The sequence below is a fragment of the Monodelphis domestica genome, chromosome 3, assembly GCF_027887165.1.
Source record: "Monodelphis domestica isolate mMonDom1 chromosome 3, mMonDom1.pri, whole genome shotgun sequence".
In the NCBI taxonomy this organism is placed as follows: Eukaryota; Metazoa; Chordata; class Mammalia; order Didelphimorphia; family Didelphidae; genus Monodelphis; species Monodelphis domestica.
In genome coordinates, this window is record NC_077229.1 from 80,425,912 (window position 1) to 80,444,094 (window position 18,183).

The 18,183-nt window shown below is 50.3% G+C and overlaps 1 protein-coding gene across 1 annotated transcript; it reads right to left on the reverse strand.

Moving 5' to 3' along the window:
* Positions 1 to 380: 380 nt before the first annotated feature.
* On the reverse strand, positions 381 to 13,757 carry CFD (complement factor D). The gene is made up of 5 exons (XM_056822266.1): positions 13,608 to 13,757; positions 8,689 to 8,845; positions 8,117 to 8,264; positions 1,194 to 1,451; positions 381 to 822 (listed from the first exon to the last, which is right to left on the reverse strand). Exons 1-5 carry the CDS (start codon positions 13,690 to 13,692, stop codon positions 667 to 669), a joined length of 804 nt encoding a protein of 267 aa, XP_056678244.1. The 5' UTR covers positions 13,693 to 13,757; the 3' UTR covers positions 381 to 666.
* Positions 13,758 to 18,183: the final 4,426 nt, after the last annotated feature.

The following is an 18,183-nucleotide window of genomic DNA, read 5'->3' on the forward strand; positions in this document are numbered from 1 at the left end:
AAGCTCCCTCCCAGCTCTGACATTCTGGGTTCTAAGGATCCTTCTAGCTCTGATATTCTCTGTTCTAAGGACTCTCCCAGCTCTGACATTCTCTTTTCTAAGCTCCCTCCCAGCTCTGACATTCTCTGTTCTAAGGACTCTCCCAGCTCTGACATTCTCTTTTCTAAGGTCTCTCCCAGCTCTGACCTTCTCTGTTCTAAGGGCTCTCCCAGCTCTGACATTCTGGGTTCTAAGGATCCTTCTAGCTTTGTTCTAAGGCTTGTCCCAGATCAGTTTTTAATGTTCTATGACTATCCAGAGGCAGCATATCTGTCCACCCCCCTCTCCATTTAAAGGGTCTCATCTCCTCTGAGCTGGAAGAGAGAAGGCTACAGCAATGATTTAGTGCCCAAAGCTTTATTGAGAGTCTCCGGGCTCCCTCCTCCCACTCAGAGCTGGGGTTCCTAGTAGTCAGTCCCACCACCTTTCTCTGCTCTTCTCTCCCTCAGATCACCCTGCGGTCCCTTTGAGAGGGCCTTTTTATGCTAAGGGGCTCCAAGGTCATACGGGGCTCGGAAGCAATGTCTGTTAAGTGTTTAGAGATCCTCAAAGACTGAAGCTGACTCCCAAGGTCGGGGGCCCTTGGGGTGCCTGATATCCCTTCCTGTCCGGGAGTCCTAGGGAGCCTCAGCATGCAGACATGACGATACTTTGGATCCAGCCCGCGTAGCTGGCGATCTTCGTGTAGATGCCCGGCTTCTTCCAGTTCCCGCATACTCGGGTGCCCGACTTCACAATGCCCTCAGCCACCCCATTGCAGACAAGGGGGCCCCCGGAGTCACCCTATGGGGTTACATGAGAAAGCCCGTCAGGCAGGTGTCCAGCTGGAGGGGACCCCCAATTCCCATGGTCTTAGCCTGTCGCTGCAGCTCCCACTCTACACAGACGCCACCGGGCCAAAGTCGCCCATTTCTCCCCAGCGCCTTCCCTCCTCTGAAAGGCCCCGCCCCGGTTCTAAGAGACCCCGCAGACTCCGGCTGGGCCGCACGCCATCCCCCAGACAGCTTCCTCCTTCCAAGGTCAGCCTGTACGAATAACCCGGCCGTCCCGAGCTCCTCTCCTCGCGCCCTCTCTATGAACCATTACCAGCCCCGTATCTGGGCTCCGCCCACCCCAGCCCACCTCCCGGAGGCCCGCCCCGCCCCGCCCCTCACCTTACAAGCATCCTTCTTGCGGCTCTCCGCGCAGATCATCTGGGCCGTGATCTCATTGTCGTGATAGATCCGCTGATTGCACACGGCCCGCTCCATGATGGGCAGCTCCACTTCCTGTAGCAAGTCCGGCTTCTGTCGGGTGTGGCTGCTGATGCCCCAGCCGGCCACCGAGCAGAGGGTGCCCCCGGGGATGTCCCGGTCCACCGTCTGGTACTGGAGGGGCTGCACGGCGGGGCCCAGGATCGCCTTCTCTGCCAGCTGGGAAAGAGGCAGAGAGCCCTGGAAATCCCTCCTCGGGTCTTGGGTCTGAGCTCACCCCCTGAGCCTCCAGCTCCCGAGCCCTCTGTGCGGCGGGGTCTGAGGATCTCAAAGCACCAGGAGGGGGAGCCCCAGCCTTTCCTGGAGTTAGATTGACGATCTCAAAGCACCAGGGGCGGGGGGGGGGGGGGGGGGAGCCCTAGCCTTTCCTGTCAGCCCAGCTCATGTTGGAAGAAGCGAACATGGGTTCAGGGCAGGGTGCCCTCCATTAGAGAAGGCAGCGTCCTGACCCCACATATACAAAATATATACCGAGGCCGCACAAAACAAGGTGGGGGGGCGGGGGAGGGACGGGCTGAAGCTGAGCTCCCCAAAACAGGATTTTCAGACGGGAAGTCCAGTGCTTTGGAATCCTCTACAAATTTGAGTGGAGGGCTAGCTAGGTGGCACAGTAGAGTGCCAGGCCTGTAGTCTGAGGGCTTGGTTTCAAATCTTATTTTAAATTCTTTGGGGGAAGCTAGGTGGCTCAGTGGATGGAGAGCCAGGCCTGGGTTCAAATCTGACCTCAGACACTTCCCAGCTGGGTGACCCTGGGCAAGTCACTTGACCCCCATTGCCTATTCCTTACCGCTCTTCTGCCTTGAACCCAATACACAGGATTGACTCTAAGGTAAAAGGTGAGGATTTAAAAAAGTAAAATAAAATAAACCCTTATCTCTGTCTTACAATCAGTACTAAATATTGGTTCCGAAGCAGAAGAGTAGTTAGGGTTAGGCAAATGGGGTTGCGACTTGCCCAGGGTCACTCAGCTAGGAGTCCACACTTGAACTCAGGACCTCTTAATAACTCATGGGCCAGCCCTCAACACTCTTCTGATTTACAATCGATATTGACTCTAAGAATTCTAGGAAGTTAGTGTCTAAAAAAACAAACTGAAGCTTACAGACCCCTGGAACAGTATTTATTGCCCATTCTCCAGGGGGGGAGAAGGAGAGGGGCTGGGTCACTTATGTCCTTAGAGATCCCCAGGAGGGAGAAGGAGAGGGGCTGGGTCACTTATGTCCTTAGAGATCCCCAGGAGGGAGAAGGAGAGGGGCTGGGTCATTTATGTGCTTGGAGATCCCTAGGGGGGAGAAGGAGAGGGGCTGGGTCACTTATGTGCTTGGAGATCCCTAGGGGGGAGAAGGAGAGGGGCTGGGTCACTTATGTGCTTGGAGATCCCCAGGAGGGAGAAGGAGAGGGGCTGGGTCACTTATGTCCTTAGAGATCCCCAGGAGGGAGAAGGAGAGGGGCTGGGTCACTTATGTCCTTAGAGATCCCCAGGAGGGAGAAGGAGAGGGGCTGGGTCATTTATGTGCTTGGAGATCCCTAGGGGGGAGAAGGAGAGGGGCTGGGTCACTTATGTGCTTGGAGATCCCTGGGGGGGAGAAGGAGAGGGGCTGGGTCACTTATGTGCTTGGAGATCCCCAGGGGGGAGAAGGAGAGGGGCTGGGTCACTTATGTCCTTAGAGATCCCCAGGGGGGAGAAGGAGAGGGGCTGGGTCACTTATGTGCTTGGAGATCCCCAGGGGGGAGAAGGAGAGGGGCTGGGTCACTTATGTGCTTGGAGATCCCTAGGGGGGGAGAAGGAGAGGGGCTGGGTCACTTATGTGCTTGGAGATCCCCAGGAGGGAGAAGGAGAGGGGCTGGGTCACTTATGTGCTTGGAGATCCCTAGGGGGGAGAAGGAGAGGGGCTGGGTCACTTATGTGCTTGGAGATCCCCAGGGGGGAGAAGGAGAGGGGCTGGGTCACTTATGTGCTTGGAGATCCCTAGGGGGGAGAAGGAGAGGGGCTGGGTCACTTATGTGCTTGGAGATCCCCAGGGGGGAGAAGGAGAGGGGCTGGGTCACTTATGTGCTTGGAGATCCCTAGGGGGGAGAAGGAGAGGGGCTGGGTCACTTATGTGCTTGGAGATCCCCAGGAGGGAGAAGGAGAGGGGCTGGGTCACTTATGTGCTTGGAGATCCCTAGGGGGGAGAAGGAGAGGGGCTGGGTCACTTATGTCCTTAGAGATCCCCAGGAGGGAGAAGGAGAGGGGCTGGGTCACTTATGTGCTTGGAGATCCCCAGGGGGGAGAAGGAGAGGGGCTGGGTCACTTATGTCCTTAGAGATCCCCAGGAGGGAGAAGGAGAGGGGCTGGGTCACTTATGTGCTTGGAGATCCCCAGGGGGGAGAAGGAGAGGGGCTGGGTCACTTATGTGCTTGGAGATCCCCAGGGGGGAGAAGGAGAGGGGCTGGGTCACTTATGTGCTTGGAGATCCCCAGGGGGGAGAAGGAGAGGGGCTGGGTCACTTATGTGCTTGGAGATCCCCAGGGGGGAGAAGGAGAGGGGCTGGGTCACTTATGTGCTTGGAGATCCCTAGGGGGGAGAAGGAGAGGGGCTGGGTCACTTATGTGCTTGGAGATCCCCAGGGGGGAGAAGGAGAGGGGCTGGGTCACTTATGTGCTTGGAGATCCCTAGGGGGGAGAAGGAGAGGGGCTGGGTCACTTATGTGCTTGGAGATCCCCAGGAGGGAGAAGGAGAGGGGCTGGGTCACTTATGTGCTTGGAGATCCCTAGGGGGGAGAAGGAGAGGGGCTGGGTCACTTATGTGCTTGGAGATCCCCAGGAGGGAGAAGGAGAGGGGCTGGGTCACTTATGTGCTTGGAGATCCCTAGGGGGAGAAGGAGAGGGGCTGGGTCACTTATGTGCTTGGAGATCCCTAGGGGGAGAAGGAGAGGGGCTGGGTCACTTATGTGCTTGGAGATCCCTAGGGGGAGAAGGAGAGGGGCTGGGTCACTTATGTGCTTGGAGATCCCCAGGGGGGAGAAGGAGAGGGGCTGGGTCACTTATGTCCTTAGAGATCCCCAGGAGGGAGAAGGAGAGGGGCTGGGTCACTTATGTCCTTAGAGATCCCCAGGAGGGAGAAGGAGAGGGGCTGGGTCATTTATGTGCTTGGAGATCCCTAGGGGGGAGAAGGAGAGGGGCTGGGTCACTTATGTGCTTGGAGATCCCTAGGGGGGAGAAGGAGAGGGGCTGGGTCACTTATGTGCTTGGAGATCCCCAGGGGGGAGGAGAGGGGCTGGGTCACTTATGTCCTTAGAGATCCCCAGGGGGGAGAAGGAGAGGGGCTGGGTCACTCATGTGCTTGGAGATCCCTAGGGGGGAGAAGGAGAGGGGCTGGGTCACTTATGTGCTTGGAGATCCCCAGGGGGGAGAAGGAGAGGGGCTGGGTCACTTATGTGCTTGGAGATCCCTAGGGGGGAGAAGGAGAGGGGCTGGGTCACTTATGTGCTTGGAGATCCCTAGGGGGGAGAAGGAGAGGGGCTGGGTCACTTATGTGCTTGGAGATCCCCAGGAGGGAGAAGGAGAGGGGCTGGGTCACTTATGTGCTTGGAGATCCCTAGGGGGGAGAAGGAGAGGGGCTGGGTCACTTATGTGCTTGGAGATCCACAGGGGGGAGAAGGAGAGGGGCTGGGTCACTTATGTGCTTGGAGATCCCTAGGGGGGAGAAGGAGAGGGGCTGGGTCACTTATGTGCTTGGAGATCCCCAGGAGGGAGAAGGAGAGGGGCTGGGTCACTTATGTGCTTGGAGATCCCCAGGGGGGAGAAGGAGAGGGGCTGGGTCACTTATGTCCTTAGAGATCCCCAGGAGGGAGAAGGAGAGGGGCTGGGTCACTTATGTGCTTGGAGATCCCTAGGGGGGAGAAGGAGAGGGGCTGGGTCACTTATGTCCTTAGAGATCCCCAGGAGGGAGAAGGAGAGGGGCTGGGTCACTTATGTGCTTGGAGATCCCCAGGAGGGAGAAGGAGAGGGGCTGGGTCACTTATGTGCTTGGAGATCCCTAGGGGGAAGAAGGAGAGGGGCTGGGTCACTTATGTCCTTAGAGATCCCCAGGAGGGAGAAGGAGAGGGGCTGGGTCACTTATGTCCTTAGAGATCCCCAGGAGGGAGAAGGAGAGGGGCTGGGTCATTTATGTGCTTGGAGATCCCTAGGGGGGAGAAGGAGAGGGGCTGGGTCACTTATGTGCTTGGAGATCCCTAGGGGGGAGAAGGAGAGGGGCTGGGTCACTTATGTGCTTGGAGATCCCCAGGGGGGAGAAGGAGAGGGGCTGGGTCACTTATGTCCTTAGAGATCCCCAGGGGGGAGAAGGAGAGGGGCTGGGTCACTTATGTGCTTGGAGATCCCCAGGGGGGAGAAGGAGAGGGGCTGGGTCACTTATGTGCTTGGAGATCCCCAGGGGGGAGAAGGAGAGGGGCTGGGTCACTTATGTGCTTGGAGATCCCTAGGGGGGAGAAGGAGAGGGGCTGGGTCACTTATGTGCTTGGAGATCCCCAGGAGGGAGAAGGAGAGGGGCTGGGTCACTTATGTGCTTGGAGATCCCTAGGGGGGAGAAGGAGAGGGGCTGGGTCACTTATGTGCTTGGAGATCCCCAGGAGGGAGAAGGAGAGGGGCTGGGTCACTTATGTGCTTGGAGATCCCTAGGGGGGAGAAGGAGAGGGGCTGGGTCACTTATGTGCTTGGAGATCCCCAGGGGGGAGAAGGAGAGGGGCTGGGTCACTTATGTGCTTGGAGATCCCTAGGGGGGAGAAGGAGAGGGGCTGGGTCACTTATGTGCTTGGAGATCCCCAGGAGGGAGAAGGAGAGGGGCTGGGTCACTTATATGCTTGGAGATCCCTAGGGGGGAGAAGGAGAGGGGCTGGGTCACTTATGTCCTTAGAGATCCCCAGGAGGGAGAAGGAGAGGGGCTGGGTCACTTATGTGCTTGGAGATCCCCAGGGGGGAGAAGGAGAGGGGCTGGGTCACTTATGTCCTTAGAGATCCCCAGGAGGGAGAAGGAGAGGGGCTGGGTCACTTATGTGCTTGGAGATCCCCAGGGGGGAGAAGGAGAGGGGCTGGGTCACTTATGTGCTTGGAGATCCCCAGGGGGGAGAAGGAGAGGGGCTGGGTCACTTATGTGCTTGGAGATCCCCAGGGGGGAGAAGGAGAGGGGCTGGGTCACTTATGTGCTTGGAGATCCCCAGGGGGGAGAAGGAGAGGGGCTGGGTCACTTATGTGCTTGGAGATCCCTAGGGGGGAGAAGGAGAGGGGCTGGGTCACTTATGTGCTTGGAGATCCCCAGGGGGGAGAAGGAGAGGGGCTGGGTCACTTATGTGCTTGGAGATCCCTAGGGGGGAGAAGGAGAGGGGCTGGGTCACTTATGTGCTTGGAGATCCCCAGGAGGGAGAAGGAGAGGGGCTGGGTCACTTATGTGCTTGGAGATCCCTAGGGGGGAGAAGGAGAGGGGCTGGGTCACTTATGTGCTTGGAGATCCCCAGGAGGGAGAAGGAGAGGGGCTGGGTCACTTATGTGCTTGGAGATCCCTAGGGGGAGAAGGAGAGGGGCTGGGTCACTTATGTGCTTGGAGATCCCTAGGGGGAGAAGGAGAGGGGCTGGGTCACTTATGTGCTTGGAGATCCCTAGGGGGAGAAGGAGAGGGGCTGGGTCACTTATGTGCTTGGAGATCCCCAGGGGGGAGAAGGAGAGGGGCTGGGTCACTTATGTCCTTAGAGATCCCCAGGAGGGAGAAGGAGAGGGGCTGGGTCACTTATGTCCTTAGAGATCCCCAGGAGGGAGAAGGAGAGGGGCTGGGTCATTTATGTGCTTGGAGATCCCCAGGGGGGAGAAGGAGAGGGGCTGGGTCACTTATGTCCTTAGAGATCCCCAGGAGGGAGAAGGAGAGGGGCTGGGTCACTTATGTGCTTGGAGATCCCCAGGGGGGAGAAGGAGAGGGGCTGGGTCACTTATGTGCTTGGAGATCCCCAGGGGGGAGAAGGAGAGGGGCTGGGTCACTTATGTGCTTGGAGATCCCCAGGGGGGAGAAGGAGAGGGGCTGGGTCACTTATGTGCTTGGAGATCCCCAGGGGGGAGAAGGAGAGGGGCTGGGTCACTTATGTGCTTGGAGATCCCTAGGGGGGAGAAGGAGAGGGGCTGGGTCACTTATGTGCTTGGAGATCCCCAGGGGGGAGAAGGAGAGGGGCTGGGTCACTTATGTGCTTGGAGATCCCTAGGGGGGAGAAGGAGAGGGGCTGGGTCACTTATGTGCTTGGAGATCCCCAGGAGGGAGAAGGAGAGGGGCTGGGTCACTTATGTGCTTGGAGATCCCCAGGGGGGAGGAGAGGGGCTGGGTCACTTATGTCCTTAGAGATCCCCAGGGGGGAGAAGGAGAGGGGCTGGGTCACTCATGTGCTTGGAGATCCCTAGGGGGGAGAAGGAGAGGGGCTGGGTCACTTATGTCCTTAGAGATCCCCAGGAGGGAGAAGGAGAGGGGCTGGGTCACTTATGTGCTTGGAGATCCCCAGGGGGGAGAAGGAGAGGGGCTGGGTCACTTATGTGCTTGGAGATCCCTAGGGGGGAGAAGGAGAGGGGCTGGGTCACTTATGTGCTTGGAGATCCCTAGGGGGGAGAAGGAGAGGGGCTGGGTCACTTATGTGCTTGGAGATCCCTAGGGGGGAGAAGGAGAGGGGCTGGGTCACTTATGTGCTTGGAGATCCCCAGGAGGGAGAAGGAGAGGGGCTGGGTCACTTATGTGCTTGGAGATCCCCAGGGAGAACAGACCCCCTGGGCTTTTCTAGCCTGCTGGGTTGGGGGCAGGGGGTCCTACTGACCTGAATGAGAAGGATGTCGTGGTGGCCTTCCTCAGGGTTCCGGTCAGGGTGTGGGAAGAGGCCTCGGATGGCATAGAGACGCTTGGAAGGCTCTGGCTGGGACAGGGAGTGAGCCCCCAGCAGCACCTGGACCGTCGCCTGTTCTGATCTAGAGAAGCGTTTGGAGGTCTCTGCCCAGGGTTCAGTGCTTTGTGATCCCTACAAACTTGGGCGTGGAACACCTCTGCAGCCCAGTGGCAGACCTGGAGTCGGAGGCCCTGGGTTCAAATCCTTTTTTTTAAAAAAAATCTCCCCTTTTGTCTTAGAACCAATAGAAAATATTGGTTCCAAGGCAGAAGAGCGGTAAGGGCTGAGCAATGGGGGCAATGCCCACTATCCCTCTGTGTTTTGGGCCAGTGAAGGGGGGAGGCATAAAGAGGGCAGAAGTGGGGGAGTCCATGCTTTTCCTGGGGTCCTGTTTCCCCCTCATTCCTCGACACCCATTCCCCACTCCTGACCCTCCCTGTCCCCATCCCTCCCCCGTCCTGTTGCCTCCCAAACTCCCCGGCACCCCCTCTGCCTCCCAAACTCACATGTCCTCCGCACAGTGGGCTGCGCTCAGGACCCACCACTCGTTCAGGAGGAAGCCCCCACACACGTGCTGCCCGTCGATCTGGATGGAGGCCATGTATGGGCGGAGGTGGGCTCCGGCCTCCCTGCCACCTAGAATCCGCCCTTGCGGCCTGGCCACTGGGGAGACAAGAGGGCGGTGAGGGGAAGCCGGCTGGGCCCGGGGCCTCCTGCCTCCATGTATTCGGCGCCTGCTGTATGCCAGGCCCTCTGCTGGGCCCTGGGGACAAGGACCCCAAAGTGCCACTTTCCTGACACCCAGGAGTCTGCTTTGTACCGAGTGGGAGGAGTATCTGCTGGAGGAGGACCAAATGGAGTCAAGAGGTTCGAAGACAAGGAAGGGAGGCCCTCTGCCACGTGTGGGGATCCCAGAGGCCTTCATGGGGAGATAGAGTTTGAACCAAGGGCAGGGCCAAGCGGACCCCCTGCCCTGGGGACACCCCCCCCCCAGGCTGGGCGGCCGACTTTTGTGGACTTGGAGAGAACCTCTCCCTACCCTGAGTTGGACTTTCTCCTCACACTGGCACTGTTGGGCAATGGTAGGGGAAACTGGGGAGCAAAGGGTATCAGGGGCTTCTGGGCCAAATGCTACTAGGGCCTCCAGAGGTTATCTAATCCATCCCCCTCATTTACAGGTGAGGAAATTGAGACCCAGTGTGGAGGAGGCATGCATGCAAGATAGAAAGCTAAGATCAGAAGAGCTGTCAATCAAAAGGAACATTCCATTTGGAATGTTCCTGGGAAAGACAGTTGGAGCCAAGCCAGGCTGAAATGGGCTGAGAGGCTTCTGAACTGGACCCCTTTGGGTTTCTGACAGATTGGGGGAGAATAAGCCAAGCTTTTTGGGCTGCTTGTGGCTGATGGTGAAAAAGCTAATAGTGTCTCTGAAGTAGAATTAATCAAACTGAGGTTACCTGACTGATTAGCAGAAGAAGAAAGAAGACAGACAGTTGTCCTCATACCTCCCTGACTGACTGTGTTACAAATGTGACAGAACTGCCATTTCCCCAATATCCTCCAAACCAAGGCTCCTTGTAGAGAATAGGGAACCCTGTCCCTCTTACCTTATCCTCCACCCTTGTCCTGTCTTCCCCAAATAAGCCCCTTACTTGAGAAATCAAGAGAAAAGAGTATTTCCTCTAAATCTCATAGTTTACCCTGAGAGACTTGAAGGGAAAGGGGGAAAGGAAGCTGAGGCTTCTGAAGAGGGAGGAAATGGGAGGCATTGAGGGAGGAGGATAGGACAACCTTGATCCACCAGTCATCCAGGATAATCAATAGACATACTCAGGAAATCTATCTATTACAGATTGGCACCCCTAAGACAGATTGAACCCCACAATCTTTAGAAACGGCAGAGAAGGAAGAAAGAAAGAAAGGCGTTTAAGCAGGTTATCTGTGGAGCTGTGGTTATGGCAGCCATTGCTGGATTCTGGGTCTACAACATACTTTACAGCAAAATGACCCACATGATATTTGACTCTCTTGATTACATTGGCAACAAGACCATGTTTATATTGCAGTTACCTTTTTCAAACTGAGCCTATACTCTGGCAGGTTTTGGTTCAAGTATACACTCTTGTTATTGCAGCTCTTCAGACTCTGAGCCATTTGAAAAAGATCTTTAGATTTGTGATTCCCCAAAAGGCAGAAAAGATACTGGTTGTTGATAATAATTTGGAAACTGTGATTAAGAACTTGTTTGAGGAATTGATCAAGGAAAAAGGGCTAGAACAGGTTAAGGAAAAGAACAATGGACAGGCAGATAGTGTACCTAAAGATAAGGAAAGAAAGGCAAAGAAAGCTAAAGTCAGTGATAAGGAAAATGAAGGTGACAAGGACACCAAGTCTGACAGTGAACCAGAAAAGATTTGTCCACTAAAGGAGGTCACCAAGCTATCCAGGACAACTGGTGTGCTACAACCTAAAGTTCACAGGCAATTTACATCACAGGAACTTGAATCCCTAAAAAGATGTTTCCCAAATTTCCTAGAACAACCTTTCAAAACACAAAAGGAACTGAAATGTGCTTTTAGGATCTTTGACCCTGATTTTGAAGATGTAGAGTTTTTCCTCTCTGAACTGTTTAGCCCTCATCAGCAAAGTCAATTCCTTGAAAAGACCAGGACTGATAGTAACCTGACTAGTTGGCCCACTGAGGAGCAAAGGGAAGATCTGAATTTTGCAAACCCCACTAGCATGTCCTACCTAAGGAAATGCAGGGAAGATTTGCTCCAAGCAATTACACAGTGCTGCTCAAAGCCAAATGCATGGGCTAGGTTTGATAAGCTCTTGCAGAACAAAGGGGAACATCCAGCCACATACATTGATCTTCTATCAGAAATGGCAGAATCAATATTGGGTCTAGAGGCAAATAGTGAAGAGTCTTCAAGTAGTGTCTGTAGACAGTTTTTGAGAGGCTGCACACCTCATTTAAAGAACTTCTTTAAACACTATTTCCCCAAGAATGACCTGGTCAGTCATAGAACTATGTGAAACCGCTAGTTACCTCTATGATAATCAGTCAGAACAGCATAAACAAATGCAAGACTTAAAAGAGAAATTAGAAATGACTGAGAAAAATCTAAGAGAAAAGGAGATAAGAAGAAATCAAGAAACTCAATATGGTTAGGACTTGCACAAAACCAGTTACCAGTTACACAAAATCAAAACCAGTGCAGAGAGAAACTAGAGAAACTAGGCAATGTTTCTTTTGCCACAAGAGAGGACACCTTATAAAAAATTGTTTTTTGAAGAAGAAATATGAAGTAAATGACAACAAAAATACACAAACTAGATACAAAAAGTCCACTTGCTGTTCTCATTGGAAACTAAAATCCACTAAGCAAGCAAATGTTTTGCAAGAGATGCACAAAGCCATTAACTCTGGAGCCAAACCTAAGTACTCAGACATGGTTAGGAAAGATTTATGAAGCCAGGCCTATAAGGTATATAGTGTGGTACATGGAGATAGAAGAAATAATGAAAAAGAGGCTGCAGTTAAACTTGGGAAAAAGAAGAGAAACAGTAAAAAATTTGTGCAAGAAAATGAATCTGTGAGTGATAGTACATACAATAAACCAAGAGAAAGGCAGAGACTAGTAACAGAGACAGATATAGAAATAAAAGAAATAATGTCAGGGGACAGCTGGGTAGCTCAGTGGATTGAGAGCCAGGCCTAGAGATGGGAGGTCCTGGGTTCAAATCTGGCCTCAGATACTTCCCAGCTGTGTGACCCTGGGCAAGTCACTTTACCCACATTGCCAAGCCCTTACCACTCTTCTGCTTTGGAACCAATACACAATATTGATTCCAAGATGGAAGGTAACGGGTTAAAAAAAATAAAAGAAATAATTTCTCAAATAGCAAATGAGATAAGAGACTTAGAAAAAAGCTGCATAGTAACCACACAGGGAAAAAGTATAAATGAAGTCAAATCATTGTTAGAGAACTTTTTTCAATGTAGACTGGGCCAAGAGATTGAATTTTGTACAAGTAAAAGAAAAAAAAGGTAAGAATAATTAGTTAGAAATATATCATTAAAATTTTGCTGGTATCTATTATACCAGACAGGCTAAAGGACTGGCCTACAGTCACATGGGGAGTGAAAGAGCAGAGCTGGGGATTTGAACTCAGGCCTCTGAATCCAATAACCTTTTCTCTGAGCCCATGCTGCTCTTGGGGCCTCAGTTTATCTGACTGTAAAATAAAGGGGATGGACTCGGTAACTTTCAGGACCCTTCCATGGCCAGGTCTCTGAGCCCATGCTGCTCTTGGGGCCTCAGTTTATCTGACTGTAAAATAAAGGGGATGGACTCAGTAACTTTCAGGACCCTTCCATGGCCAGGTCTCTGAGCCCATGCTGCTCTTGGGGCCTCAGTTTATCTGACTGTAAAATAAAGGGGATGGACTCAGTAACTTTCAGGACCCTTCCATGGCCAGGTCTCTGAGCCCATGCTGCTCTTGGGGCCTCAGTTTATCTGACTGTAAAATAAAGGGGATGGACTCAGTAACTTTCAGGACCCTTCCATGGCCAGGTCTCTGAGCCCATGCTGCTCTTGGGGCCTCAGTTTCCTTGCCTGTAAAATGAGGGGAATGGACTGAATGAGCTCTGGTTCTAGCCTCTCCTAGGCCGATTTCCCCTTGGAGCCCGCCATGTTGCCGTCAGCCAGGGCACTGTTATTGGATCCCCTCTACCTGCATTCCTCTTCCGTACAGATAAGCTTTCACTTTGGAATCTTTGTCCTCCTTCAGGGCCCAGCTCAGGTGTTGCTCCCGAGCCTCATCTGGCTTAAACAAGTGAAATGGGTTTTCTCCCTGCGGCAGTTTCTCACATAGCTTTAGACTGGATCTCATGTGGCCTATGTGGAATACTAGGAGCTATTTCTAGAATGCTTTTATCTATATTCTATAGTATTTGTTTTTAATATTTATATTTAGCAAAGCGCTTTTGCAGATATTGTGGCACACAATTCTCATAGCAGGCTAGGAAAGTCCTGTTATTATGCCCATTTTATAGATGAGGAAACCGAGGTGGACAGCAGTCAAGTGACTTGCCCAGGGTCACCCAGCTAGGAAGTATCTGCGGCCATATTTGAACCCAGGACCTCCCATCTCTGGGCCTGACTCCATCCACCGAGCAACCCAGCTGCCCCCTCCACCAAGGCTATTGTTCATTTCATCTTACAAGTGGAGAAATGGAGTTTCAGAGAAAGCAAGTGACTTGCCCAAAATCTCAATGAAAGAATTATTTACCAAGGTCTAGCCTCTAAGTCCAAGACATTTCTCCTGACTACTAGTCTAAGGCTCTGCTTCTGCTGCCTCCCTCATGGTGGGGAGGACAGGGGGGTGAGGGAGCCCCCCGGAGGCCCACCTTACTCACCACAGGCTGCCACCCCCAGGAGGAGCAGAGCTGCCACCCGTGCCCACGCAGCCGCCATGCTGTCTCTCCTGCTTCCAGGCTCCATTGGAGAGGAGGAACAGGGGCAGCTGCCTTTATGGGCAGTCACCCTGGGATCTAAGCGGGCTTACCTGGAACAGGGCCCAGAACTCTAGGAAAGCCCCTGATTTCACAAGAGGGAGGACTTGGCAAAAACACGGGGGTGGGGGAGGGACACACCTGGAGCCAGGGTGGGGGGCTGGGGGAGAAACAGAGGAGCCTGGGATGAACTGAGGAGGGGAGACCCGCTCCTTTCCCTCCTCCCCGTCCTTCTCTCCCCTCCTCTCTCTTCTCCCATGATCAGGGTTTTTGTTGTTTTGTAGTCATTTCAGTCTTGTTGGACTCTTCATGACTCCATTTAGGTACTAGAGTGACTTGCCGTTCCTTCTCTGGCTCATTTGACAGATGAGGAAACTGAGGCAAACAGGATGAAGTGACTTGCTCAGGGTCACACAGCTAATAAGCTATTTGGTGTTTTCTTGGCAAAGATATTGGTATGATTTGCCATTTCCTTCTCCAGTCACTTTGACAGGTGAGGAAATGGAGGCAAACAAAGTGCAGTGACTCACCCAGGATCATACAGCTAGTGCGTGTTTGAGGCTGGATTTGAATTCAGGTCTTTTTGACTCCAAACTTAGTGCTCTATCCACTGTGCTACCTAGCTGCCCAGCAACATCTCTATGATTGGAGTCCAGTTTTAGGAAGGCTCCAGGACAGCAGAGGGTGGCATGGATTCTGCGGATGTACAAAACAAGTAGTACAAGGATCTGTCAGAGTGAAGGAAGCTTAAGCTGGAGAAGAGAAGGCTTAAGGGTAGATATAGTCATGACCTTTAAAAAATTTATTATTACTCTTGTTTCTGTTTTGTCAATGAAGCATTTTATTTTACTTTATTTTTAATTTAAAACCCTCACCTTCCATCTTGGAATGAACACTGTGTATTGGCTCTAAGGCAGATGAGTGGTAAGGGCTGGGCAATGGGGGTCAAGTGACTTGCCCAGGGTCACACAGCTGGGAAGTGTCTGAGGTCAAATTTGAACTCAGGACCTCCCATCTCTAGGCCTGGCTCTCCATCCACTGAGCTACCCAGCTGCCCCCCAATGAAGCATTTTAAAAAGTAATCTTTTATTATCCACACCTGACCCCCAGTTGAGCAAAACCCAAAGAAATAAGCAAGACCTCTGTGTCCCCAAGAACAAAGCCCCGGAAGAGAGGGGGAAGAAATAAGCTTTTTTCTAGCATCTCCTGGGCGCCATCCACTGTGTGCAGCTTTTCACAAATATTTTCTTATTTGATCTCATCAAGTCCTGAATTAAATCCAGCTCATATGTAGAGAGTAAAAGGAGCCTTTAATGGAGCTCAAGAAGGTGTCAAGCTGGGATGTTGCATTGCATGTGTCCAAGGAGGAAACTTAAGGCCAAAAGCTTTCTCCACTCTGGAGGGGAGAAAAGGCAGGCAAGGAATCACAACTTATTGACAACGAGAGAGCAGCATTTTCCTGGATGGATTTAAGCAGCCTCTGATGGGCCCCAGGATGGAGTCACCTGTAAGCAAGAGAGAGAATTCAAAATTCAATATTCTTTGAAAAATGTTGGAAACTGTTTTTGCATGTAATTGTAGAAAAATAAAAAAAAAATAAGGTTGAGTGGTGTCCAGCTATTCATCCCCATTAATTATCCTCCCAATATCTCTCCTCTCTTTGACAGCTAAACTCTTTGAGACAGTTTTCTATAATCAATGCCTCTGCTTCCTTTCCTCTCGTTCTCTTACCTCTCTAAAGTCTGGCTTCTTACCTTATCATTCAACTAAAACTGCCTTCTCCAAAGTTACTGATGATCTTTCTAACCTCTCTCTCTCTTTTTTTAACTTCCAATTTTAGAATCAACACTATGTATTGGTTCTAAGGCACAAGAGGGGTAAAGACTAAACAATGGAAGTTAAGTGACTTGACCAGGGTCACCCAATTAGAAAGTATCTAAGGCCAGATTTGAGCCTGGGACCTTCTGTCTCTAGGCCTGGCACTCTATCCATCCAGCTACCTAGCTGCTCCCATAGGAGAACAATTTCTATGACGATAACAGTATTATAGATAAAAATAACTTTGAAAGGCTTTAGAATTCTTATCAGTGCAATGATAAACCACAAATCCAAAGAACGAGGAGGAAACATGGTCAGGTTAGCCAAGGAACATTAAATTTTTTTAAATTTTTCTTTATTTTATTCCAGTAACAAATCTACACATAAGTTTTCCAAGGTTTCATGATTCATGTTGTCTCCCTGTCCTCTTCCCTTCCCTCTCCAGGAGCTAACAAGCAATTCCACTGCATTTTACATGTATTATCACTCAAAACCTATTTTCATATTATTCATTTTTGAGAGTAATCTTTTAAAAACCAAAACCTCAAATCAGATACCCATACAAACAAGTGATCAAGCATACATTTTCTTCTGCATTTCTACTCTAATAGTTCTTTCTCTAGATGTGGAGAATTTTTTTTTCTTGAGTCCCTTAAAGAAATTTATTCCTCATTCTTTTCGTGAGTCCCTCCGAATTGTCCTGGATCACTGCATTGCTTTCACAATGTTTCAGCTACTGTGTACACCGTTCTCCTGGTTCTGCTCATTTCACTCATTTCACTCTGCATCAGTTCACAGAGGTCTTTCCAGTTCACATGGAATCCCGCCAGTTCCTCATTCCTTACAGCACAATAGTATTCCATCACCACCAGATACCACAATTTGTTCATCCATTCCCTGGTCGAGGAACATCCCCTCATTTTCCAATTTTTTTTGCTACCACAAAGAGCACAGCTGTAAATATTTTTATACAAACAAGTCCATCCCCATTTCCCCAAGGAACATTTATCAAACACCTAATGTGTGCCATGCCCGTTGCTAAACATGGGAAATTAAAAAAAAAAAAAGTAAAAATCAGTCCCTGCTCTCAGGTATGGGAATTGAATGAACCACACTGACTCCATCTTGTGATTCAGTTCTAGCTAGCTTTGTTTCTTTTTATTTATGGATCTAGCCCAAATTCTGTCTTGTGAGAAAAGCTTATTCCATTGTGGGAACTAGGAGAAAATCTTATGGCTTTGTTTGAATCTAGTCCTGCTTGGTTGGGAAACTGGACCATTTATTTAGAGACCCTTCATTAAGGATCTGAGTTATGTTGAGCAGAAATCCAGTCAAATCCAAAGATTGATGCAAGTTTTCTCATAATTGTACATATCAAGCAATCTATATGTCTTATCTGAAAAGTGACCTTCTACTGATTAATCAGTTATTGTTTCCATTTTTCTTTGATTGTTTATAGATACTTGGGAGGGAGGGAGATACCTCTTTTCCTGTACCTATTCATTCTCTCCTTTCCAACTTGTAAAGCTCCTAATCTTTCATCCAATTAGAAATCAGATGATCTAATTTTGTATTTTTCCCTTTAATTAATTGGACTTGTTTGATTAATTGTTTTTTGTATATAAAAGTCTGTTTCCTGTCTTCAGGGTCCAGCCCTAAACTGAAAAGGGAGTCTGGTTCCAATTATTAGGCTCCCTGGCATACATTGCTTAATAAATCAAAACACACAGAAAATTGAGCCTTTGTTTCCTCAGTCATTTCGTCTTTTGCTCATTACAAGTGCCAAGTTGAGGAGGCCTGATCCTGATTTGTTATGTAATTGGCTTGCATTGCTTATCTAAATGTTCAGAAGTTCCAATCTTTGTCTCCTCAATTAGTTCAGATTTTACCTGTAATCAGACCCCTTGTCTCTTTCTTTGATTTCTTTAGGGGTATAAACTTGGTAGTGATATAATTGGGTCAAACGGTAAGTTTAATAACTTTCTGGGCATAGTTCCAATTGCTTTGCAGAATGACTAGACCAATTTGCAGCTCTACTAACAATGTACTAGTGTATGTGTTTTCCCTGTAGCCCCTTCAGCATTTGTCCTTTTCCTCTTTTGTTATCTAAGTGTGAGGTAGAATCCCAAAGTTTCCTTAACTGTTCCCCTTTGGGGCCAGTCTAGCTGGTCCATAAACTTTAAGTAAGTGCTTACTCCATACTGGGCCCTGTGCCAAATGCTAGAAATACGAAGAAAGTCAGAGATCTCTACCCCTGAAAAAACCCTGCCTATACACAGCTTCCCTATCCTTTAAGTTGTGAAAGACAGATTTCAATTGAACACAAAGGAAAACATTCTAATAATTTGTATTGTTCATAATAATAATAAAAACAATAATGCCCAAAAGTAGAATGGGCTACATAAGTGAATTTCCCATTTATTTCCATCAGAAATCAAAGAAAGAGAAAAGGTATCTGTGACGGGTGAAATATGAAATAATGGAGGAAATAAAGACTTGAGCTTCTGAACATATTGATAAGTAATGCTTGCCAAATGCATAAAAAAAACAAAAACCAAGACCAGGCCTCCTCAGCTTGGCACTTGTGATGAGCAAAAGATAAAAAAAAACAACAGCTTTTTCAGCCCATTTTAATATCTCTTACATTGACTATTGTTAGCTG